General features: G+C 37.7%; 1 protein-coding gene across 1 annotated transcript in view; it reads left to right on the top strand.

The window, feature by feature from the left end:
• The window catches only part of ACSS3 (acyl-CoA synthetase short chain family member 3), a 71,089-nt gene that overhangs the window by 31,025 nt on the left and 14,011 nt on the right, over window positions 1-26,053 (top strand). Inside the window, 3 exon segments of the mRNA XM_035551752.2 lie at window positions 3,510-3,661; window positions 9,923-10,026; window positions 24,675-24,770. Coding sequence (XP_035407645.1) covers window positions 3,510-3,661; window positions 9,923-10,026; window positions 24,675-24,770 — 352 coding nt within the window.

The raw sequence follows: 26,053 nt of genomic DNA, 5'->3' as shown, positions 1-26,053 counted from the left end.
TGAGTTTCTTGGTAGGTTATTAAAAGAAAGACTTTTCTACCTGAATCCCCCTATCTGATTCAAGAAATGTCTGCTCCTACATCTCTTTTTTAAAATTGGGTGAGGCAGATCACTCTTTTCTTGACTGCCTTGTTCTTGATCATCACCATCTCAGTTCCTGCCAACCATGGATACTATTGACAGTGATTTTTTTAATAAGTTTTCATCTGCAGTATTGATGCAAATATCAGGTCTTGAGCAGATCTCCCTGCAGAAATGCAGTGGAGTCATCTCATTTGCTAACGTTCCCCAATTGACTCAGCAGCTTGTCAGCATATTTTGAATGCAGTTACCTTGTGCTGTACTTTTTATAGCAGTGACTTTTTAAAAATCAAAACTGCATGTTATAATAAGCCTCTCATGGCATCTTGCAGTAATCTTTACAATTTTTTGTATGATAAATGAGAATATACTGTGGCAATTTTATTTGTATTTTTTTTTTGTGATCTAAAATTAATTTGCACTGCCTCAGATTTGTTTTGCCTATGTCAGTTTTTGTTTATGCATTTGCTAAACTGTGAACATCTGCCAAGGCACTGGAGAGCATTTTCTGCAGAATCAGTAAGAATATTATGCAGCCAGGCCAGATTTTTTTTTTTCCCCTAAATGAAAATTTTAAGTGTTGCCTTATTGGGAACTATTTCCAATTGACTGTCAGGGGAATTTTCTATTTCTTTACTTCCATGGTTCTTGTTGTTTTGTTTTTCTCCTAGATCTGAGAATTGCACTTCTCCAAACTGAACCTGAGGTTGGGGTTTGGGCCAGCTGGAGCTCGCTGGAGGTGCGAGGCACAGGCAGGGCTGCAGCGTGGCTTGGCCAAGCACCAAGGGCAGGGGCCTTGAGTGTACATCGCCTCTCAGCCAAGGGAGACTCCTCACAGCTCTTCGCAGCTGTCTCGCCCCAGGTTACACAGCCACACCATAGCAATCCTGGCCTTGAGCACTTGCAGCCAAGCCCAGAGAGAGTTGGGTGTACTTGAGGCCAGATACAGCACTTTTAGGGGCTCTGGAAATTTTCATTTGCTTAAAAATTATTATAGGCTACATTATTATAGGCAGAGTAACCAATTTGAGATTGCCTCACAGTTAGGTTTTTGTTTGTTCTTTTCTGTCCAAGATGACTACAAGTGGTACTAGTTCAATTACATAATTAGTTAATGAGAAGTTTATGGAAATTTGGAATTTTTTGCTCGAAATCCATTTTAGTGTTAGTGATGCAAGGTTTAACTCCTGCGCAGATTATTGCAGATCTGCAGGTATAGTGAATATTATATGGAGATAACACGAACTTGAATAAAGAGGTTCATCAACAAATACCGGTGAACACTTGGATGGGTACATGAAAGTTACAATGAAGGTGTGTGTGAGAAGAAGGCTTAAGGACAGAAAATCTGATGAAAGGTTTTTCTTTGGGAACCGTGTGTTAGATGAAACAAACAAACAAAAAAACAAACATTTTTTTCAGTACAGAAATCTCCTTTTGCATGCCTCTTTGGGAGTCTAGGACAGGCTACTAGTAAAAAGAAAGTTTTTGGCATTGGTGATACTCCTGCCTACTTCTTTGGCTGGGAACTCTTTCTTTTGTTTATTCTCTCTTCATTTGCTTCTCATCACGTCCTCTATACTTTTAAAAAAAAAAAAAAAAAAAAAAGACTCTTCAGTTGTGCCATCAGATTTGCCCTGCTTTTTTTTCCTTTTGCGGCCATCCTCCGCTGTGGCACTGCTCTCAGCAGCAGTAGCTCACCGTAGGGCTGCAAAGCCATCAGTAGGTGGCCAGCCTCGGTCGGGCATCCTGCACTCTGGAAATTGCCAGCTGGTCACTGTTGGTCTTGCAGCTGGTGCCCTGCAAGCGTGAGGAGATTTGCAGTGGGGAAGGCAGGGAGAGGGAAAAGGAATACCTGGGAGCCTTCGTCACAGCCAGCGGGCAGTTTGCTCTGTTGGGATGGGGCAACAAACCTGATTTGTGTGTGTTTCTTTAAAGGTGTTTACTATGTTACTAGTGCCTTCTTACTGCAATAAAAGTAGGGGATTTAGTAAACTCTTCAAGGTATTCAAATGCCTGTGTTCCATTTGCCTCTTGGCAAACTGAAAAGTATTAATTAGAGTTTTGCATGTTACTTTTTTTTCACTGGACCTATTAATCTATCTGTTGTATTGTGTTTGTCTTCTTGCAAATGTGCTGCTTCAGAGGAAAAAAAGTAAAAGAAACAAAAGTTTCTTGAACGTTACTGGCAGATGTCCAGACCGTACTGCCTGTGGCTGGTTAGGAATTCAAAGCTGTGCTTGTAACTCTTGAAAGTAATAAAATACATGAATGTGGGTGACGCATGTTAGGAAGGACACATTGCAAATTTGCATTTACACAAGGCTGGTGGAGGTATAAATTTGTTTTGTGGCTGGTAAACTGCTGTAAAATTGGTGACATTTTCAGTGGTGAAACTTTCTCTTTATTCATGGCTTCCTGCACAGTGCATTGACAAAGCTGTGTTTTGCATTATGAAAAGCATTTGTCTCTCCTGTCTTGTTTGTATGCTTTGTCAAAGTTCATCTTCCAAGTTTGGCCCTTCTAGTGAAAAGGTTATGTAGCAATACCTGCAGAGCTAAAGATCATTCCACTTGAACAACATCTTTTCATTATTTTGATATACGTATGGAGCAATTCGTTCATTCCAATAACGCATTCAGAAAGATTGTTGTTAGGTGATCCTGTGCTGACTGCCTTTCATATTTGCAGCACCACAGAAAAATATTTGTGATTGTTTTTTGTTACTATTTACCAGTGGACAATTCGTCATGTCTAGTTACTTCTGTTTACAGTTTTCCTGACTATGCCCTGTAGCTCAAGACAATGTTTAGTTTTCTAAAAACAAGCAAACAAACAAACCCAGCAGATACCAGTTAAAGGGGTCTTTGGCTTCTCTCCAGTTTTCGCATGCGGTAGCAGCACAAAAATGTCAGTAAGCCAGTTGTAGGCAGCCGAGTGGAAATTTTTCCAGAAATGAGACAAATTCTAAGTGACAAAAAGCTGGCGTTACGACCTGCAGCCCTGTGCATAGGGTATATGGCTGAAGTGCCACTGTATCCGGAGACTCCTAGTTCAGTGGGACTCTGAACGTTTTACAGCCTGTTTCACAGTAAGGACAGATGTAGGTATGACTGCCTCTGCTGGCAGTGTAATAACAGCTGTTTGGGGCTGTCTTTTCATTTGCTTGTCCATTTGTCCTATTTTTCTCAGTAGCAGCTAGTATGTCCTTTGGTCATTAAAGAGATTGTGCCCAAAGCTGGTGAAATTTATTTCTGCAAGTGAGTACGCTTACTGTATTATTATTTTTAACAAATCCTTCTTTAAAGGCTTATTTGAAATTACTTGAGTTGCTGTGCTGCCGCTACTATTACATGTTCAAGCCTTGAACTGTCAAGGAATTACGAAATATTTTTATCCTGTGACATTTTAAATTATTCTCTCCATAGGGGAAGCCTGTGGGAACGCCAGATGCTGGTGCCTATTTCCGCGTGCTAGGAGAGCATGAAGTAGCTGCCCTCTTTACTTCACCAACTGCAATTAGAGCAATCCGTCAGCAGGACCCTGAGGCAGCCCTGGGAAAGCAGTACTCTCTGAAAAGGTGAACTAAGGATACACTGGAAGCTGTTTCTTACAGAAGCAGACTGGATGAGCTAAGAATAGCAATGTCTGGGGCTTTGCCCACCTCTGTATAGCAGAATTCAAATATAGTCTAGGTGTACGTGTATTTGCTTGTGAATTTATGTTGACAGTTTGGAGAAAAGGCAAGCTATTAAAAAGATGACTCTTTAATTCTCATTTAAAAGATGACTCGAAGGTTAAGAATTCACAGTGAGTTAAGATTGCTTACTCAACCTGTATTTTACTCCACTGTGCTCATACCCTGTAATACAGACTTGGATTACACGATACCATACTGTTTTCCCACGTGACCTCCCACTTCTCTGAGTTCACAGGATCTTCAGGGTTCATTTAATCAGCAGCTAGTCATTATCCATCTCCCCATAATTTAGTTACTGCTTATGGTTATATGTTGCTATTCCATGCTGTTTTTGAAGTGTTTATCACTGTGCTACCTCATGCTTCAAAATCATGACTGAGTTCATCCTCACAAATCCTTTGTGAGATGAGAGAGTGGTATTATCCGTGTTTTGCAGATGAGAAGCTAAGGTCAAAGTCTTCTATTAACTTTGCATACCCAGACCGGGCCATTGAACTACCACTGTTTCCCAGTTTTTAGCATTATATGGTTAAAATACATTATTAGCATTTTGTGGTTAAAATGCCTCTCACACTGACTTGATGCATCTGTGAGCGTTTAGTACTTCTACGAATCACGTTTCAGCATTGTATGCCAAATATTCTAAAAAGGAAAAATATGTGGTTTTAGACCAGATACAATCTTGGAGCTGAATAATTTGCTCAGCATCAAACAGGGGCCATGTCAGATTGTAGGCAGTGTTCAGTCATGAACGTCTTTTATCACACTTCTCCAAAGAGAAATGGAAGATGTAAAGCCATGTAGCTTAATTAGACCTCCATTTTCATAATTGCTCTGGGAAGTTTTGTTTATCAGTAAGCTGGATTTATTCCTCAGGTGTTCATTACAAGTTCATCATTGCTTTCTTCCGTCTATTTTGAACGTTGTCATCAATCATTTCCTTTCCATGAAATGGGGAACAAGCTCATTTGAGACCCTCATGGCCCTGTTCTTCTGTGATGTTTAGTGACAAGAAAATGATACAGATGCTAGAAAATTTAATTGCTATTCCTCAGCATTTTTTTAGGCAGTGACTAAAATGAGTCAGTGTGTAATTAGAATAATAATTGATTAGAAAATCTGCTAACCTGCGCTGTAAGTTGTTGCATTTTCTGACCAAAGAATTCCAGCCAAGTTAAAGTCCCTTTGCTGATACCAGTTGCCCCAGATGTAAAGAGGTATTTCATCATTCCTACTCAGTGCGTAGTTCACGAGCTTCTCCATTTGTGCACAGATTTAGTCATCTCATAATTCATTCAGCTTTGAGCTATGCAATCCCTTGGTATGCAACTTCTCCTCTAGTGAAGCATTTAGTATCTAGTGTTCTTGTGGATTGTCTTTAGTCACTTATATGCAAAATCTAAAGCCTTTTGCACCTGTGGGTAAAAAAGGCATGTCCAGTGACTGTTCTCTGAATCCCAGTGTAGTGCTGTAAGTCTTCTTAGTGTAGTGCTGACAGTCTTCTACATGCCTTTCTTTCCATGTTAGATAAGGATTATCGTACTGTAATGTCTAGTCATGGCTCTAACTTCCTGGCTGTGTGTGATACCATGGTGTATATTATTGAATTGGTAAAGGTACTTAAATTAGACTGGCTATCCTATAATGATTTCAATATTAATGTCCAGCTAGTTACAGTCAGTGTTATTTTATAGGTTAAGCTGCAGTTCTTAAGAAATCATATCCAGCAGATGAGTAAAATTTTCTTTCTAGGAAAATTCTTGCTTTTGGGTGTTATTTAGATGGACTTTTCCATCCAAGGTCAAGATAATTTTCTGTTTCAGGTTGGATTAAGACTTACTTTTACTTGACACTCTCAATCTATGATACTTTCTTCTCCATTATTTGGTGCGGAATCTGTGAAGTGGGATGTCTGTCTCCCACCTGGGGTAAAACGTATTCCTACTTACTCTAGAGACTCTAAGTCAAATGACTAGGAATGTGTCCCTGAAGGAGGGTTCCACCATGTTACATTTAATTCCTGAAAACTTCTATTAAAAACTGATATAGGTTAAGGCGATTTATTTTTAAATCCGATTTAAAAAAAAAGACTATTGCTGATAAGGTACAGGCGTGGTAGACAATGCCAGCTTCCAGTATACAAGGGAGTTCTTGATTTACAGGAGTAAATTGAATGATAAACAGGCTTTTGTTCTTTGGAAATAAGCTAAATAAGTCCCTGTTAAAAACTAATGTTGGCAGCATCACTGACAACTGCACAAAATTATGTGTGATGTTTCCAAGGTTATAGTGTGCCTGCTTCAAAATCCTTGTTGGCTTTTGGAGTCAAATCTTGAAATTTGTTTGCTTTCAAAACATCACCTGTGTCTTAAACATGACATGCTAAACAGCAGAAGAGATTTTTAATTTGTATTACTGCAGGATAAAAGCCCTGTTCAACCACATATTGCTACAGGATCTGTAGCAGACCTGTTTTTTTGATAACTCACAGTGCTGCTAAGCAGGCCATCTAATCATATTGCTGCCTGTTGTGTTTGAAAAGCAGCGAACGCCCAAATTCCATGACCTGGGTGTATTCTGGTTGGCTTGTGGATTCTGTTCTCATCTTCACAAGGTAACTCTGTAATGTAGACCCATTGACTCTTCCCCTGTTTGGAATCACACTTCATCTTTTAATTGACTTAATTCTAATGAACTGTTTAGGTCTGATTTCCAAATGACTGACAACTGACAGTTGTGCATGAAATGGGGCAATAACACTGCAGATTAGATTAACATACGAGTAGAAATTCGTAGCTTGTGTTCTATAGCATAATTGGCTTTCTTTGCCTTAAGTCAGTTGTGAATGTTCTGCCATTTTATACCAAGAGAGTCTGGAGACTGAAACATGTTCATCTGATACCGGATATTAATGTGCTTGCTTTAGAAAGAAATACAAGGCTGCCTAAAATCTGTTCAGAAATAATGGATATAAAGTCAATTAGTAACTGCTAGTTTCTGTCTCACACAGAAACATAACGCAGGAACAAGGGGATGTGAAATTAAAGTAGCAAATTCAAAGCTGTTAGAAAGAAATGCTTTCTCACATAATTCATGTCTCGCACGTGCTGCTAGAGGAGATGTGATTAAGACTCAGAATCTAGGACGATTGAAGTACAGTATGCAGTGCTCTCTGCTACCCCCTACTCTGTGCTACTGTAGTTTATGTATGGCCATTCCTATTGGAGTCTTGAGCTGAATTCATGAAGAGTCTTTGTGGAGCTCCCCTTCACCTGCATTGAGAGAAGGAGTTGAGCTGCTCTTTATGTTCTGCATTTCCGACTCTGTCACCGAAACCTCAAGTGCTTGGATTGTCATGAACAAGGTGAAATCTGTTCAGGGGAGAAGAACGAACGAAGACAGCAAGGGAGAAAAAATAAAAGATCTCAAAATATTTATTTATTTATTTGTTTGTTTGTTTATTAATTTATTACATATTTAAGTGTCTACAGTCTCCAGGTGCATTAAGAATTACTGAGTTCTTTAATTTCAGTTTCTGTGAAGAAGTGCAAATTAACCTCCTCACTGTTTTCTCAGGAAAAAAAAATGAAAAAAAAAAAAGCTTATTTAATGTGATGCAGAGAGGATCTGCATTTTTCTTTGCCAGGAAAAACTGGTATATGCATTTGAGAGTTAAAACCACTTTTATTATCTTTTAATCCAGAATAATGTAACTGCGATTATTACCCATGTGAACGCTCCTGCTCGGGGCAATGGTTTGCCTTTGTGGTTTCTTCTATGCTTGGAGTATGAAAATGTACACGCTGTGCTGAACAACTTAAATTGTGCTAGGGACACTAGGGACCTTGATCTATCCCCTGCATTAGAGGTGTACTTCACATCCAGTCCACTGGACTCTTGAACAGGGCCTAAGATCTGGACTGAACTGAACTTTATGTTAGGAGTGTAGGTTTTCAGAATGACAGCTTAGGACATATTTACTTAGAGAGGGTTTAAGATTTTTCTTCCCCATTAAATGTGATGCAGTGATAGATGATTGCAATAATAGGTGCATTGACATGCTGTGGAGTATTAAGTGGATTGTTAAAAAAATTTTCACAGCAGGACATTTTATAACCGTTGCTATCTGTCTTAGACTGTTTGATAGGAGAAAATAATTTCATATTCTTATACTTTGTTAGGCTTTGTTAGGCACTTCACTCTTGTATTCTTTTTGATGGATTTGAACCGTAAGTTGTCCAAAGAGCTGGTCCCTGTCCTTCCCACAACATAGGATTGCTCTAGAGCCTGCAGATCCAGGCCTGATGATTAAAGCGGGGAATTCAAAAGGAGGAATTCTGGTTTTGGCTCAGGGGTTAACACACTGACTTAACTTTTTGGCAAGCCTTTTAAGATCTTGGGGTATTGCTGGCCCTGTTTTTAAAACAAGGACACTTAACAGAGTTTTTCAATGGTTTATAAAGTTAATAAATTCGTAAATTTAATTTTTAAATCAATGGATGATACACTCAGACACATAGTCTGATTTTATTTTACTTTACTTTACTTTACTTTATTTTACTTTATTTTACTTTATTTTTGGTGGGGGTGGTCCTTTGGGGGAGTGTGTTGCAAAGATAGCTAGGGGCTATTTTGGAGTAGTTTTAATGCCGGTGTCTGTTGTTGGGCTACTTGAAGCTCCAAAAGTAAATTACTTTCTAAAGTTGCCTCTTACTCTTTTTGTGGACTATATAAGCCTAGAGAACTAGTTCAACTTAGACATTTTTTTTCTGATGATAAGAATCAAATAAAATACTATGCATTGCTATCACAAAATAGATTATAAAACCAGGCATATGCTAATGATACAGTACTGAATATAAATGGGCGGTTCATCTCAGCATAGCTGGCCATTTGTTTTCATCTGTACTTCATGAACCTGAATTCAAAGTTCAGTGTTTCTACCTGAAGATGACTGCTTATTTTTTTGTTGGAGGTGTGGGGGCAAGATCGTAAATCATTCTTCAGTTTAGTACCTTCTTATCAGATGATGATGTTTGGTCAGTGTCATGAGCATCCACGAGTTTAAATGCAATTTTAAGTTGCTTGTTAGCAGATTTTTTGCACTTCCAATTTCCTATGACAAGAATAAAGTTACTGTACAAGTGTTACAAAGATCGCAACCTTGGCAGCATGCAGTAATACACTGTAATGTCTCACTTCTAAGTACGAATAGTCATGTTTAAGAAAGCTACAGTTGACATAGAGGACCTTGCCATACTAAACAGGGCGTGAAGTGAATTTGTAATTTTTAAGGAAGGACAACGAAGTGTGACAGAACATCCAATAAAAGGTGATGAAGATTAAGACTGGGGGGGGGGGGTTTATTGCCCAGGTGTATATCACTGCATAATTTAGTGGTAGAAAAATGGAGATTGTATCTGTTGTGACTGCCAGGTGTTGCATTTCTTTTCTGCCAAAATCGGTTGCAGAGTAACCAGCCAAATAAGCTGAATGCCAGTACTATTGTTATGAGTAGATTATTACTACCATTATCTGGTAGAATTGCATTATTTATTTATTTATTTATAAGTAAATAGCTTCTGTCTATGCAGGAAAAGGGCTTTAGCCGCCATTTTCCACAAAACTCATTTCCAGAGGCTTATAAAAAGATGACTGAACAACTCAAAAAGCATTAGAATCTGTTTAAATAGAACATTATTAACAACTTAAAGCTACGAGTTATGCTACAGGTATTTCCTATTTGTTCTGTTTATTTCTTTACTAATTTTTCTGATATCTTTTTTGATATTTCGTACTTATGTTTTGCCTGAGAGGTATCCATCTAGATCCTGTGTACAAAGTATTTATTCTTTACTTCCATTGACAATTGTTTGCCACTGGCCTCCCGAGATCTTTGAATTCTGAAAATAAATCTTCTTTTACATGATATATCAGGTAGCATAAATAAGTATAGCTAAGATTCTAATTGTTACTCAGTAGGATGGAGCATACAACGAATAACAGTCTTCCCTCCCCTTTTGTCTTTATCCCATCTGGGACACAGGCCACAGATGTTTATTGAATTTGTTTTCTTATTTTCCTTTCCTGTCCAGATCAAGGTAAATACTTCTTTTTTTTTTTTTTAATTTTTATTTAAAGGTTCAGAATGTTGTTTGTAGCTGGTGAGCACTGTGATGTGGACACACTAGAATGGTCAAAAAAAGTCTTCAAGGTACCTGTCTTAGACCACTGGTGGCAAACTGGTGAGTGTTTTGAACTATCGTTTGTAAAATATGGTAATGAAATATTTTCAGACTTGGTTCCTGAGTCTGCAGGTAGGTCAGCTATGTGTTTACATGAACATTGGAATAGGCAAGGCTAACAGTGAAAATAAAAATTCAGCAGAAAGAACGTGTTTGTTTTGGAAGCGGTCTGAAAAATAACTTCAGAATATATTTAAAACATGGCATTTTTAAAAGCTATATAGAAAAACAAAAGCATTATCTGATACCCGTCTTTAAAAAAAGTTAGCATTATTTCTGTATTTTTCCAGGTGTAATTGTATACATTTGTATGTTTCACTTCTTCATACCAGAAAATTTTGTGTTTGGAGAGGCTTTTGTGTTTGTTATGTTTTTTGCACATATACTTTGTGTAATTAAAAACAAATGATGGAGTGCTGGAATGGAGGGCTATTGAATGTTCATGAAAGATAGGCATGGCAGGTGAGATGGAGGTGTTGCATTGTACGTAAGGGAGAGATAAGACTGTATGGCCATTAGGGATGATGCAGTAGAGAGCCTCTGGGTGAGGATTAAGAGGATGGAAACCCAAGCAGATATTGTCGTGGGTGTCTACCATTGATTGGCCACCCAGGACAATAGCAAAGATGAGCTATTCTGTAGGCAGTTGGGAGTTGCCTACAGTTGCCTTATCAGTTGCTTTTGTCCTTATGGGAGACTTCAAATTCCCAGACATAAGCTGGGAATATCATACTGCCACAACAAGTAAGGCTGGGAATCATAAAGCATGTTGTAAATTAACTTCTTGTCACAAATACTAAGTGTGTCAACTAGGAAGGGAGCCCTCCCAGATCTGTTGTTTGAGAATAGGGAAGGCCATGTGGGAGATGCGGTAGTAAGGGGCTGTCTTGGCCACAGTGATCATGACTTACTTCAGTTCAAAATTTTTGAAGTAAGCAGATAAAAGGTCAGCGGAGTTGCCACCCTGGGTTTTAAAAGAGTGGGCTTTAAGCTTCTTGGGGAGCTAGTGAGCAGTGTCCCCTGGGAGTCTACTCTAGAGAATTATGGGGGGTCCATGAAAGCTGATCAGTTTTCGAGAACCGCCTTTTAAAACTCCCAAGATTGAAAGCTATTGGCGTATTTCTACATACGAAAATGCTTTTTACCTCTAATAATTTAGCAAATTATTACATATTCCCAAATTTGATATATGTCTGTATTCTTCAAAGCAAGAACATTGCAAAACTGTGAGAAATATTGGCATCGTAATTTTACCTGAATACTGTAGTCTTATTCATGCAATTTTGTCTTAGTTGTTGACTCTTTCAAATGAGGCTAAAGCGGAAGATGGTGGAGGAGAGGAGTCTAGTATCTGTGTTATCAGTATTTCTTGTAAGATGGAGTAATTTCTATTACCTTGCTTATGACTGAGATAAGTAGGGAAGAGATCAGCTTTGCAGAATAGAGCTGACCGAGTCACTATTTGGAGGCAGAAATGAGTGAAGGGAAGTAAAAGTTTGACATGCTCAAGTATTTTTTAAAAAAGAGAGAGAGAGAAAAAGAAATGTAGAACAGCTATTTAGAAATGTAAGTAAAGTCTTTCATTTTGTCTTTGGAAGATTTATAGAGTATATGAAATCATTGTGAATTGAAACAGTTGAATGAAAGGAAGCTTTCATTAGAGGCCTTCAAGGTGTTTATACCAGAAAAGCCCAATTGATTACAGCTTTGATTTTTGTCAATGTCTTCATCAATAATGTTTTTTTATTTGAATATTTGTGTTGCACATATAGTAAGCACACCTTAAAAGATGTGCAATGCATGTCACAGGATCAATAAGAGGCACATAGGATTTTATGAAATAAGGACTGCTAAGCACTTGCTGTTTTCTTTGGAGACATGGCAGTGAATGAAAGAACAGCCCTTTCAGATCCTGTACTCATCTGTACATAGGGAGAGGATAATCTTGTTTTTAGATTTGTGCAGGTGTTTTGTTTTCGCTTATATATACAAAATGGCACTTAGTATTTAAATAGCAATTTTCTTCTTCAAAGTAATTGTGCAAACACAAGTAAATTAATTCTTTTAACACCCTGGTGAAGTAACTGAAGTTATTCCAGTCTGGCAGACATTAAATTGAGAAAGACAAGTATCTTGCCTTCCACAAGCTATTCAGGAAGCCACTGCAAATTCAGTGTTAGAAGACAGTTTTCTGTTCTCAGAGAGAGATTTTTATGTCGTATTTACATATGTTTTGTGGTATTTTGAGTTTTTTGTGAAGGAAAACAGAAAAGTGTCTTTCAGACCTTGTTCTAAGTCCCTGCGTATGATGATGTTTATAGAGAATGATGCTGCGTTTCAGTATTCCTGCTAGGAGCTTCACAAGGAACTTTGCCAAATCTATTTGAAATAACCTAAACAATGTTTAAGTTGTACTCACTGTGTCAAATTCTTTGGAGTGGTCTCAGTACACAAAGAAATGTGGATTACCTTGGTTTTGGATCTAGCTTTCAAATCAAGAATTAAAAACAACAACAACAACAACAAAAACAGTAATGAAGGTGTGAAGAGTTGCGGAAGCACAGATGCTCTGAAAGCTTGTGTTAAACATTCCTAGCTGCTTCCATGGTGGCTGTTCAGTATTTGTAGCAGAATGAAATAAAATGAGTCTTCTATACCTTTTTTGACGTTTTTAGAAGTTAGCAAGTAAGATTTCCATTTCTTCTTAGTAAATATAGGATGCAAAGAAAAAATTCAGGGATAAATTTGAAGTGTATAAAATGCCAGTCAAGAGACATGTTTTGGGAGGGAGGGAGCTTTTTTATTTATTTTTGGTTGTGTACTTCTTATACTACGGGAATCTAAGGTACAGAGCATGCAAGCGTAGGAGGTTCAAGTTGGAGAATCAGCTGTTTCATGTTGTGTTATTGCCTTAAGTGTTCTGACTGTCAGATCACTAACAGGCAGAACTATGAGAAGACTGTGCACATTTTCAGTTTTCATGGAATCACTGAATGGCTTGGGTTGGAAGGGACCTTAAAGATAATCTAGTTCCAACCTCCCCGCCATGGGCAGGGACACCTCCCACTTGACCAGGTTGGCCAAGGCCCCATCCAGCCTGGTCTTGAACACTTCCAGGGATGGGGCGTCCACAGCTTCTCTGGGCAACCTGATCCAGTACCAGTTCCTCAGGACTACTGGTCATACTGATATTTTATTAGGACTATACAAACAGAACAATTGTACCATTGAATTCAGTATAAAAATATACACAGTGTAATATATTTCAATTAATTATTTCCTACTGCTGTTTAAGCGGAAGAGTTTGTTAATGTGGTCTCCAAGCAGCATGGTCTTGTCCCCTGTCTTCAGTTTCCATTGTGTTGTCTTGGCAACACAATGTTCTTCAGTCATCTCTGCTTTGCCTGGGACAAAACTGTGTAGATGTGCATTTCAGTCCATTGAATATGTTGAAATTTTCAGAGAAAGAGGGAACAGGAAAGGCAAATTAAACAAAAGGTAACTGTTTCATTTACAGCAAAAGAGTCAGTTCTTGGATTTTTTAATTTTTTTATTTTTTTAATTCGCCAGAGTTGCAGTTGTGGAGTTACGTAACCAAAGCATCTAGAGCTCAGATGGAAGATGATGCTCAGATCTAGGTGCTCAGATGGATGGCAGAGATTTCTTTCAGAGTTCAGACTGTTGTTTTAGGTTATCAGATAGTTCCTCAGTGCACATTCTGTTCTTTCTTTTAAAGACATTTGTATCCTGTAGACTAGGATCATATTTTGCTTTTGATGGAAACTAATTTACAAAACAGTTCTTTAAAACTGGGAATTACTCTGTGGAAAATTCTGCAGCTACGTAGCCCTGAATTGCAGAGGCCTCAGAGCATAATGTTATGGGTAACTGAACTTGTAACAGGTATTCATGTAGAGGGAGAGGAGAATCGAAGTCATTCATTCCAAGTGAACTGTTCTGTTCTGTTCTATTTTATTCTATTCTATTCTATTCTATTCTAAATTTAATGTAACTTCAAGGAGCCAATGTAATTTAATGTAACTTCAATTTTCTAGTGAGCCAAGTAGTTTGGGCTAAATTGCTTTGGGCAAGCCAACCAATCTCTTAAACTTGTGAAGAGCAGTCAGTGCCTCTCCTTTCCAGTATTTTAGTAATGTTATCATTCAGACGTGAAGGGAGAGAGAGGGGAAACAGCTCCTCTTCAGCATGGGACATGGGAGACCTGAATCCACATGTACATCCCAGGTTGCAAAGATGGTACTGGTTCAGTGAGAGGAGGACTGTTGTGGCTTGGAATAAAAAAAAAAAAAAAATTAAAAAAAGAGGGGGGGGGAATCTCTTGTTTTTATTTATGGAATTGATTGTACTCTGAGCATGTTAGCCAGTAAGCACACCATGTCCTTCTACTAAAAAAAAACCAAACAACAAAAAACAAAACAACAAAAATGTGCACCTGTTGTCTTTAAATTCCTGGGAATTCTCTTTTCTCTCCTTTCCACCTGTGTGTTCTTTCTTTTTTCCTCCCACTGGTGAGCACCTCTTCTGCGTTGATAAAAATTTAGTATCAAACGTGCTGTCACATGTACAATTTCATTTTTCTGTCTTACATACACTTGACATTTTCTGATTTAAAATAATTAGAAAGTACCTTAAGCTTTTCTGTTCCTATTTGACTTCATGTTCCCATTTGACTTCAGTTTCTCAGTGCTTATTAATCTTAATCACTTCTGATTGCCTTTCCACGTGCAGCCAGGGGCATCCGTTAATATGAATGAAGCATTATTCATGTTTTTCTGCTTTTAAAAAAATTATTTGTATGGTTGAGATGACTGAGAATAAAAGAACTGTAAAGCAAACTTAAGTTAGGGAGCTCATCCATGAACAACGTTTAGAGTGTCCTGGATAGGCAAATGAAGAAGAGGGGACACCTTCAGGAGCTAGTGTGTTAAGTGAGAATAGAGCAGCCTCAAGTGCCCAAAGGAGACAAGCTGTGGCAGCACCTCCAGTTTGTGTGTGTGAAGATGTTACAGGTTGCTGATCTCATTCTTGTTGCATGGCTTTTTTGTAGCTCAGAGAATAACGCCCTCATTAGTGTAAAGTAGATGATTTTTTTTTTTTTTGATGATTTGAGAACAGAAACACTAGTAATAAGCTGCATGAGTCTACTGCTTGTAAGGAATAATCCTTTACAAGATTTAGAGCTGCCCAGTGAAAGTAGAGAGCAAACAGGAGTTTCTAAGATGTTAAACCCAGATACAGAAAAAAAATACTGTGAATGGCACAGTAGTAATTTTATCTGTCTTTTCTATCTTGGTAGTATTACGATGCATACAATATATTAAGATTTCCCCAAACAATTAAACAGTAAACTGTTAGCACTGAGATGTGTAATTACTTTTTATAATCTCCATTTATCTCTTAGTACTTCATCATATATCAGTTATGATATTACAGTAGGAAGGAAATAAAAATCTGAAATTCATTTATAGTCTGAAAGCATATTATAATTCAGTGCATTTCCTGACATCTTTAAACATGCTATCTGACTTCTTCAAAATATGACCACAAACCCACATTTCACTATACGCAAGTTATAAGACGTACATTACAAATTACCGTTTGATAGCAAAGGAGCCGGGTATGTTTATTACAAAATTAATGCATAAACTTCAGGTGCTTTGTGACTAGCTTGCCAGTTCATGATGACTGAAGTTACTTCCTTTTTTGGAGAACTTTATTTTGATAATTGCCACAGTCCACCAACATTTAACTAAGCTAATTGATATATATAGCTAACTAAGCTGTATTTTGTACATTTATACTGTCGATTTTGATTGGATGTGCTTTGAAATCTTCAGAGGCCTTGTATGCATGTATGATACTGCTCCACACAGCACAGTTTGTAAATACGTTCTGTATTTGGATAAAATTATTAAAGGGAGCCTTGAGGGAATTCTGACGTTTTGGGGGTTTGATTTTATTTTTAAATGAATGGATCAAATACAACAATAGAATTGTTATACAAGAAGTATTTGGCCGTCACAAGTGTAATATGTATTCCTGGTAATTGATGCATTATGCCTACAAGTGCTTCAAAACATTTAGAAAATACTTCAAAAATGACTTGTTTCTTATCTGACTTTCAATTCTAAAAATAAGCATGGAAACTCAGGCACTTCAGAAAATATATTACTTTACAAACAAATGGATTTTTTGAGAAACAGGCTTCAGATTTTCAAATAGCTTTAGCTTATTTTGTGGTTTTCCTAAGCTTCTGTACATCTGCAAGAAATGAGGCAAATACTCTGCTTCTGGCTAGCTGTGCACAGCTGCTGTTGTACAGATATTAATATGGCTCCACAGTCAAGTTGATATTAATATGATAATTCCTAGATTGTGCAAACAAGCTTGAAGCAGTCATACTCAGCACTGTATGTGTGCCTAATGCTATGGGAATGCCTGCCCATTCGTTAAAAAAATTAAAATATATTTAATTCATGCAACTTGCAACATAATGCAGTATTCACTTTTAAGGTGGGGAATTGTGTCCCAGCTGAGGTGGGAGGCATTCATCAACACAGCTGAAGGTTAGAATCTGAAATAAAGTGAAACCAATGGAATAACTACCTAGATGAGCTTTGAGTAAGTTAGTTGTTGCTAAAGCTTTGTTCCAGAAAAATGGCCCGTTTTATCGAAGCACTTAAATGTGTACCTTTGGTTCATTTGTCATTTAAAATGTAAAGTGATACTCTAAATCAGGGATTAGACTAAATAGACAAATTGACTGTGCGGGAGACAATACTTATGATCCTATTCCTGTTTTGATGAAACATACTGAAATAAATAGCTTGGCACCGTGGGTGTATGATATTGTGAATGGGAAGTGCAAACCAACCCTGAAAGAGGGAGATCATCTCTGGCGATGTGTTTGTACCCCTTCTTTTAGGCCAGTCCTAGCATGCATGTGGCTGTGTGGCGAGCAATATCAGCCAAAAACTAACCTAGCTAAAAGGAAGAACATTTTTTAAAATCTTTGTCAGTTCATCCAGTTCCATATAAAAGCATGGGAGTATTCACGCTTGAAAAAAAAGAAAGATGGGAATGTACAGCCAAGGTGCACAATGATAATGAGAACCTGTTTTGTTTTTCCGTGATCTGTGCTGATGTGCATTTAAATCAACTCAAGTCTGATGTGCAACTGATTGTCCGGTTGTGCATTTTAATTGCAAAATTAGCCTTCTTCATATGTTGGATAATTAAAATGAATATGGCTGTCACATCATTGTCCCTTTACGCTTTTGTTTATGATGACTGTAAACACTTTTTCTGTGGTATCTGTAGTGCATGGCCCTGTTGTTGTTTAAGCATTCTTGATGCGACTGTACATTAAAGAGTATGGAGAATAAGGAAAACTTGAAATAGAAGTGAATAAGGAACAGTAGGTGGCCATAACCAGAAAGAATGCAAATTTTTGTGCCAGGCACTGGTTGTGTTGTGCAAATGCACAAGTACTGGACAGTCTGCTTAATTAACAGGTCTTTCTGACTTCCTTAGTCACCCTTTTAGAAATGGGTTCATTTCCTATTTACGTCACTTTTCTATACTTTTTTTTTTCTGGGAGTTAATATATCACAGTTTCTGAGTAGAGAAAATTAAGCAATTCAGCAATTTTTAAAGGTTCTGTATAGAAATTAACACAGTGAGAAAGGCTGAATTTATTTTCACTTGGATTTGACGAATAAGGTGAACAATACAGTTGTTTTTCCATGAGGCTTACAGTTAACTTGTTACACTGCTTTGTAGAGTAACAGTGAGAGTAATAAGTGTGTTTTACAGCTGTCCCACCACAAGGTAACAAATAGTCTGTTCTGATCTGCCAAATGAGTGTAATCTAAATGGTGGGCAGCCCAAGGGAAAAATCATGCTTTAGGTATGATAGTGTCTCTAAGGCTGGAGCAAGAAAGTCTTAGCTGACTTTTTCTTTCCAGTTGGTTTACTGCACATGCTTCACACTAGCTTTACATATTTTTGTAAGGCGTTTAAAAACTCTCTTTAAAATGTATGAAAAAAGGTACCTACAGAAGTATTGATTACAAATCACTCTGCTTGTGTACCTCACCTAAAATTATGTATTTCTTTTGGGTTTTGCTATTAGGATAGACCCCTACTACTCACTGCATTTTGACATTCTGTATGTACCTTGTATGTATTGTGTTGATTCTGTATGAGTTTAATTCACAAGAGGAGTCAGTTAAGAATAAAGTCAGATGGAGGAAAAATAAATGGTAATTGCTATCACTGTTCAAGAATTTATCTGCTGCATCCATCATAGTCCTCAAAAATAAGGGTTGAAGTGAAATACAAAATGATGTGTGACAGTTTTTGAAGTTTCACTATTATTCAGCAAAGCCTTGCACAGTTCAGGATGACAGATTGTCTTTACTCTAACCTAATTGTGCATAATGTGTGAATTGGATTTAATTTCACACTTTCTTTTTGACAGCATTAGTAAAACTGAATCAGGGAATCCTTAAGAATTTACAGGTCTCCAGATTCTTCAGTCATTGTTATCCTCTTGTGTCTCATTTCTCTCTTATAATTTGCTGTAGTACCCTGCTAAATATGTTAGGAAGAAGATTAAAATTTCAGTAAATATAAGCTCTGTCATAAAATTTCACTTCATTCGATGACAGGCTTAAGTATATTGGAGAGGGAGTAGGTAAAAGGAATGGAGAATTTCTTGATATGATTATCATATATCTAAAAAAGCAATTTTCACTAGCCTTTGTCCTTAAGAAGGCTGAAAAAATCACTGCATATCAATGTACACTGACAATATGGGTTCATCTGTAACTGTACTTTTTTGGCAGTCTTCCAGCTGACAGCCCAGCATCACATCCCACTCCCTTGGGATCAGCCAACCTGTGTACCTCTTCGCCATGTGTGGTGCTGGGGTAAGAGTGGCCAGATGTCATCTCCTTGCTTTAATTTTGATGGATAATTAGGGTCAGACTATTTGTAGTGAAATGCCCAGCACTAGCCAAGTGTACTTGGTATATCTACACATTAATACTTCATTAGGTGTCAACCTGGAGCTCTGTAGAGAATATAGATATCTTCTAGGGAAAAGATGCAGAAAACTTTATGGCAAAATTATGCAGTTGATGTTTTTGAGTGTCTGCTGAAGGCATGGCTGAGCTATACTGTAAAAAGATTATCTGAAATTCTCTTCCAAGACCAGTGAGCATAAGACTAAAGTGGTGCTTGGGCTACCAGCCCAGCAACATGCCTGTCTATAATTTATCATGGCTTAACAGTGCTAAATCCGAAGTTGTGAGTGAGGCTACCTACTGCTAGTGCAGTCAGAGACTTGGAAGCTTGCTTGGGTTTTAATGATGGAGAAACTGACAAATGTGCGGGGTTGTATGCTGAAGGATGAAGAGCATAAGGTCTGTATGAACACTCGATGAGCTGGTCCCTGAATGTCAGAGTCCTCCCCAGTACATATTTCTGTGATGTGTTAGGTTTAGTTTTATTACAAGGAAGCAGCATGGCATGCTGTGATGTCGATTTTGAGTGCTAGAACTCATCTGGTACTGTGGTTTTCTGTTTCTGGGTGCCCATTAGTTGTTGCCATGCTGAGAATACATGTTCCTGGTACATTACTGATTTCTTCATTCCGTCCTTCCTAGCATAACTAAAATGACTGCTGTGTGGAGGGAACAAGTGCAGGGAGTTTTCAGAGCTGTCTTCTTGCTGTGTGGATGGATACTGCACGTTAATGGGTACTGCCTAAGCTTCCTCCTTTCTGTAGACCCTTGTCTCCATTTCATCTGTGCTGTCTTCTGCTGTAGTGATCCCTTAATTCCACTCGACCAAAATGACAACTTTGCTAGGAAAATGGCTGAAAACAGTACTGCCACAGTAAGAATTTAGTTTATTACATTTATCATGTACGTTAATGTGTTAATGTATGACAGTTGCTCCTTTTTCTTTTCTTTGTCTCCTGCTACATAAGAACTCACTGCCTCTTCTGCATGCATCTATATGTGGCATCCTGACAAATTCAGCTTTATGTCAGTCACTTAGTGCAGCCCAAGCCCAAATATTAATGTCGGAGTGCAGTGTACTTTCCCTAAGTATATCCTACCAGAAAATATAATATTTTAGCAGTCTAACAGTTTATGATATTGAAGAACATGAGACAGTTTAGGAATTGTAAGTGGTACAGGGCATTTTTCATCTTGAGTTCTGAGTAAATTCAAAACTGTTTATTTTGATTGAACTTGAATGTGTACTGTGAATGAGCAAGACAATTTGGGGCACAGAACTACTAGCTGTTGCCCTGCATCATTTGGCAAATCCCAGCTTCTTCAAGTCAGGCATGTGGGCAGCTGGAGGAATTGTGATGAATAAAGTCAGGCATACAGACTTCCCGTAGTACTCATAAGCAAATGCACTCTGTGCTTCTGCATCAGCAGCACTTTCTGCAAGAATTGCTTTCAGAGACACAAATGCAACAAAAATGCCTGTATCAGACTATCCATTAAGTGTCCAATATAGCACAATAATATTGAAATCTCTTTGAAATAATAGTTTTCTCCTACATGTAGAGAGAGTCACATCTTTGAAATTCGAGGGTGATTTTCTTTAGGTCAGCCCCGAGCCTGAAAGTAGAGATGTAAGGAGGGACTTGGGACATTTTAACAGCTATGATTTTAAGACAATCTCTCAGTAATTCTGTCTTGCACGTCTCAGTAAAGTGCTTTTCATTATTCTCAGAGGTATATATATTCCCTCCATTGTAACTCGAAGCAGATGTTGAATGTACTTCAACATCTGAAGTGTAGTTCAGACTAGTTGTGAGACATTGCTCTTCTAAATAGCTGTTTCATTGTCACATTATAAGGTGTTAGGCAGGAAGTAAATTGGGTTTATGATCCAGTTGTCCCTGAAAAGCCTTCCACAGCTGGAGGGCTGCTGACTTGCTTGCATAGGGAGTGGAAGGCTAGCACCTTACATGTGTGCAGAAGGGATTGATCGAAGACAGATCAACTGTTCTATTTGTTACATTAAAAATATGCAAGTTCCTAAAGATTGCAGTATTGGGAATCTGTTTAGACACTGCACGTTAATTTCAGAGAATCTCCAACTATAAACAAATGAGTCAGGTAAGGGATATCTGTGTGCACATTTAGACACCTGGTGTAAGGAGTGGGTGGAATACAACGTCCATTTGACAAATGTTATCCTACTTCAAATTGCTGCTGTTTTTACTTTCTGACCTATGTCTTGTAACCTGCATATAAATCCTGACTTTAATTGTAAATAAACCAAACTTAATTCAAACAAAGATTCTTAAGTACCTTTGGTTATTGGAAATATAAAAAATGGCCACACAGAACTTGTAGTACACGTAATTGGTAAGGAAAATTTCTCATCAGTAGTTGTTTTTCTGTATTCTTCTGAACAGCGTTGATTTCTTTTCAGCAGGATTTTCTGTTCAATTCTCCTTTCAAGTGAGGCTGTTTTTTCCTTGATGAAAAATGCTGTCCTGGAAAGCGGTTGGTGTTTTCTGATTGGTTTGGGAAACTGATATTTCAATCCAGCATCCTGTTTGAAAGATACACATTGATTTCCTAAGAAATGTACAGCACAAAGATGCATGCTGTCTTCTGACAGTACTCCTTGGTGCTTCTATTTTGTAAGAGAGTCTTTAGCATTCAGGAACTCTTAACCTAACATAAAGAGTGGATGCTTCTGGGATTCTCTCTCTTAATTAGTATCTGGTCTGAATACCAACAAGCCATATTTTTTTCATGTATATAAAAAGTCTTATTGACCCATGGGAATTGAATGCACAGCCTAGAGATTAGAACACTGGGTAAATATGAAAGTGATATATTTCTACTGGTAATTGAGAAGACAATAGAAGAAACAGCAGCAATCTTTTAAAGACTTGTTCAGAAAGTTTTAGAACTTGTGATTCTTGTTTAGAATAAATGGACTTACATTCAGTCTTATTCACTGTTTTCCAAAAAGCAGAAACACAAACTAGTATGACCACGTTTCCTTTCTAGTTTGTGTTCTTTTAATTAGCAGTGTATCAAAGAGCCAAACAAATCCAAACAAATTTTCGGAAATTTCACAGATCCCCCTTCTTCCTCAAGAGTTTTTTGATTGAGAGCTCTGCAATTAGAAATCTCTGTCAGTTCCTAAATCTTACAGGTGCATCTGGTTACAGTGGTGCTGTGTTCCTTCTCTCTCAGTAGCGAATCTAATGACCGCGTTTAGTTGATGAATACCTTTCTCATCTGATCTGTTACGGTATGGTTTTTAGCTCTTGCCTTGCAATATGTAAGGCAAGATGTAATCTGTGCCATCACTTCTTCTCCTGCCAATGCAGTCAAAAAGAAATTGTCCCTTCCACTGTCTTTTCCAACTCACTTTTCTCTAAGGAATGTACCTTTTTTCATTCTGCTCTAAGGAAAAAAAAAGGGAAAAAGTTGAGGTCAGTAACTTCAGTACTGTGCAAAATATGGAGCTCTGAAACTGCTGAATAAATTGTGGGTTTCACTTCCTGCAGCTTTCAGTATGATCACTTGCTGGCTACATTAGGTCATGCTGATGTTGTGTCATCTCTATAATTGCTTGGCTGTTCTGCTTTTTTGGAAGGAGAAAAAAAAACAAGATCAATGTTTGTGTGGGAAATGTGCGTTATGTAGAAAAAATAGAACAATGGAAAATGGGAAGCAACCAAGCACACTTTTTAGCATTGAGGGTTGATAATTCTTTGTCTGTGCTCTGCAGCTGGAGTTAGGCCCTAGCATAAGTATGCGATGTTAATGCTAATTTTCAGCTACTTATTAACACCTAACTTAATATTACACAAACTCGTGGTGGTTTTGTTCTTGTTCTTGCTTCTTTAAGCAATTGAATAATCATTTAACTACTTCTGAAGTGGCAAAGAAATGCTGTGGAAGCTGAGAAAATTCACAGCAAAAACAACTCTAGTGAGCTAATGCAAGAGAACTGAAGATAAATCTGGGCATACTGATCAGAGCCCAAATACAGAGCTGAACACAAACCTGCTTACCTGTGCTGAACCTTGAGCATGATGTGGACTATGAATTCCAAGTGACCTGAGCCCTGGGACATCTCCAGAATGATAAAACCATATTTTTATAGTTCTAGCCCCATATTGTGTCCCTGCTAATATCTACAGCTACCTACACCTGCTTATTTATTTATTTATTTTTTTTCCCCCCTACAGCTCAGAGTTATAGCAGCATTCAAACAAATTTCTCTATTTTTCTTACAGAGAAAGGAAGGAGAACTGGTCTTTTTTCAAACTTAGACTCTGCTATATGTCAATATATTTTTTTTATTCCTCTTTCTTAGTAATAACTCTTGTAGAATAAAAGCATTATGTGAAATTGAGCTTTCTTAAGGGGGAAAAAAGGGTGTGGGTGAGAAGGGAGGACTTCGTAGCTGCCCAACTGTGGGGATAATTAGGAAGGTGTAGGCACTACAGGGGATATTCATGCTGTCTGAAGAAGGTATTTTATGTTACCAGTGCAGCAGGGATTCCAGACTTAGTTGCCTTCAGTGAGCTCCACACAGGGAGCAAAGGCATGCAGTGCAAGTGTTCATTTGTCTGCAGTTAGATGAATGAATTTTTTCCTAAGATTCAAAAAACCAGGAGTTATTTAAACCAGTTATTTGTCTTCTGGCAAAATAAATAAATAAAAAACACAACAAAACTCTAATATGCTGTCATTAGTAAAACTTGAATGTTTGTAGATGTGTTTGTAGATGGAGGAGAACACAGCTGGATTATGATCACAAAATCTTGGAGCTGTTTGATTCCCATTCCTTACAGCATTCCTTTCAAGTTTATTTTGGCAACATGAAATTTAGTTCTGACTTTTCTACCTTATTTCTTGTTGAATCTTTTTATTGCCTGAAATAGTTCTCGCCAAGAAATACTAGTGAGACCTCCAGGATTATAAAAGAGGTATTCCTGAATTTTCTGCATTATTTAAAATAAAGTTCGGGAAGTTTTTCCTTTTTTATGATTTTCCTGACCAATATTGTTGTGGAGATTTTGTGTTTATTTACCTTCCAAACCTCAGAATGTGTAGAATTTTTCAGCTCCACAATAGAACTACGGATACTTTGATATCACTGCCCTACAGTGGTAAGATAATCAACCAAGAGTGGATTGTTTTTTCTGGAATTCATTCTTTCCAAAGATACTGATTTGTAAAACAACCTCTGAAATACATCTGCCATACACAGTATTTCTGTCATGGCTTTGCTATAGGCAGTTTCCTACTGGTGTGGTATAACGTCATACCCATAGCAGAATAAGCTAAAGGTGTAATGCAGAGTGTTTGTATTTTTGATTGTCTCCTATGGAATGCAAAAGCTCCCCTGTGAAGAATGCAGATTTCTGTGATGAACTGGCATTTATTGGATAACAAATACGAATCTTCTGAATTCTAAATCTTCCATTGCTTGTCTGGCATTTTTATTTATTTATTTTTTAATTGTGATACGCTGAACTAGAAGCAAAACTTAGAAACAGTAAATGCTCAATGACACAAGAAGCAATCTTGGTTGATGTATTTGTGTTCTTTTACCAGAATCTGGTTCTGCAATTACCGCTTCCTGCATTGGTTTGGGAAACTCTACAACGCCTCCACCTGGACAAGCAGGAAAACCAGTACCAGGGTACAACGGTAAGACTGTGCTAAGTATGGTGCTAGAAAAGGATATTGCTTATATTCCTGAGTAAGTGCACTTTAATCTAAGACCTCATAGGGAAAGCAAATTACAGTCTTGCTAACACGTTTTCCTCCTTGTAACAGGAAGCTGCCTTTTTGTGTGTTGTGGAATGTGATTGTGCTTAAGAAATTCAGAGTAATTCTCCAAAACATTGAGAAACTACTCCTACTTTTGTTATATAAAGGGGCTACCACATACTTCTAAACTGGATATAACAAAGATATGAAAAAAATACTGTGCTTTAAGGCTTTATCTACAATTGCACAGAATTAAATGAGAAGCAGCAGTAAAACTGTATTGGCACAGCAGGAAGAACCTGCTAGTCATAACCATCAACAGAAGAGGAAATGATAACTAGACAAATAATTGCTGTAACTTGCACTTTGAATGTTTTGTCATACCTGTATTTTCAATTTTCAGAGCCTAAATAGTTTTGTTTTGGAAGATGTACATCAAATAACTATGTCTCAGAGACTTATTGATTAGATTTTCTTTTGGTGCTACAGTTTTATATGAGAAGTATCCTGAAGTGCACAAAGAGAATTCTTAGCGTGAGGTCTGTGTCTTCCACAAATGTGTCACTAGTGAACTAACAAGCAACCTGGCAAGGATATGAACCTTCCTTCCGTCCCTCCCTCCCTCCCTCAAAAGCAGTTTACTGACTATGTACAGGTGTATGGACTCATATTTGAGAGAGATGTTAAGCATATTATTTTTGAGTACTTGTAGAGCGTTTTTATTTCCAGCTGGGAAAATGGTAGGTTATGAACCAGCAGCAAAAAGGAGAGCACTCATTGTCTGGAAGTTATTTGTTTGTAGAGGGTACAGCTACAGGATTAAGAATGCAAAAATATTTTCATACCTGGGAAGCCTGATCTTAACACAGTTCTCAAGAGTTACTTGAAGTCCAAATAATAATTACATTTCTTAAAATCAAACTGTCTTTGGGAAGGATTCTCACATTCTTGGGCAGAAAAAGCTTAGCTATTTTTTCTCCTAATAGATGGAAGAAATGGAAATGAACATTAAAGAAAATACTTGCAGCGGTTCTGGGTTCTAGCACTTAGAGCATGAAGACAAACATTAGGTTAAAAACAGCATTAAAACCAAGCTGTGAAGTTTGTCTACAGTTTTAATAAATAGGGAGGAGTGGAAGAAGGTATGACATGCTAGAAAATGTCCTGCCCCGAAATGTATGAGTAGCAAGAATATAAAAATTTTCACATGAATTTTTTTG

The sequence above is a fragment of the Cygnus atratus genome, chromosome 1, assembly GCF_013377495.2.
Source record: "Cygnus atratus isolate AKBS03 ecotype Queensland, Australia chromosome 1, CAtr_DNAZoo_HiC_assembly, whole genome shotgun sequence".
Classification (NCBI taxonomy): domain Eukaryota; kingdom Metazoa; phylum Chordata; class Aves; order Anseriformes; family Anatidae; genus Cygnus; species Cygnus atratus.
The sequence above is the reverse complement of the archived record's forward strand: the minus strand, read 5'-3'. Positions and strand labels throughout refer to the sequence as shown.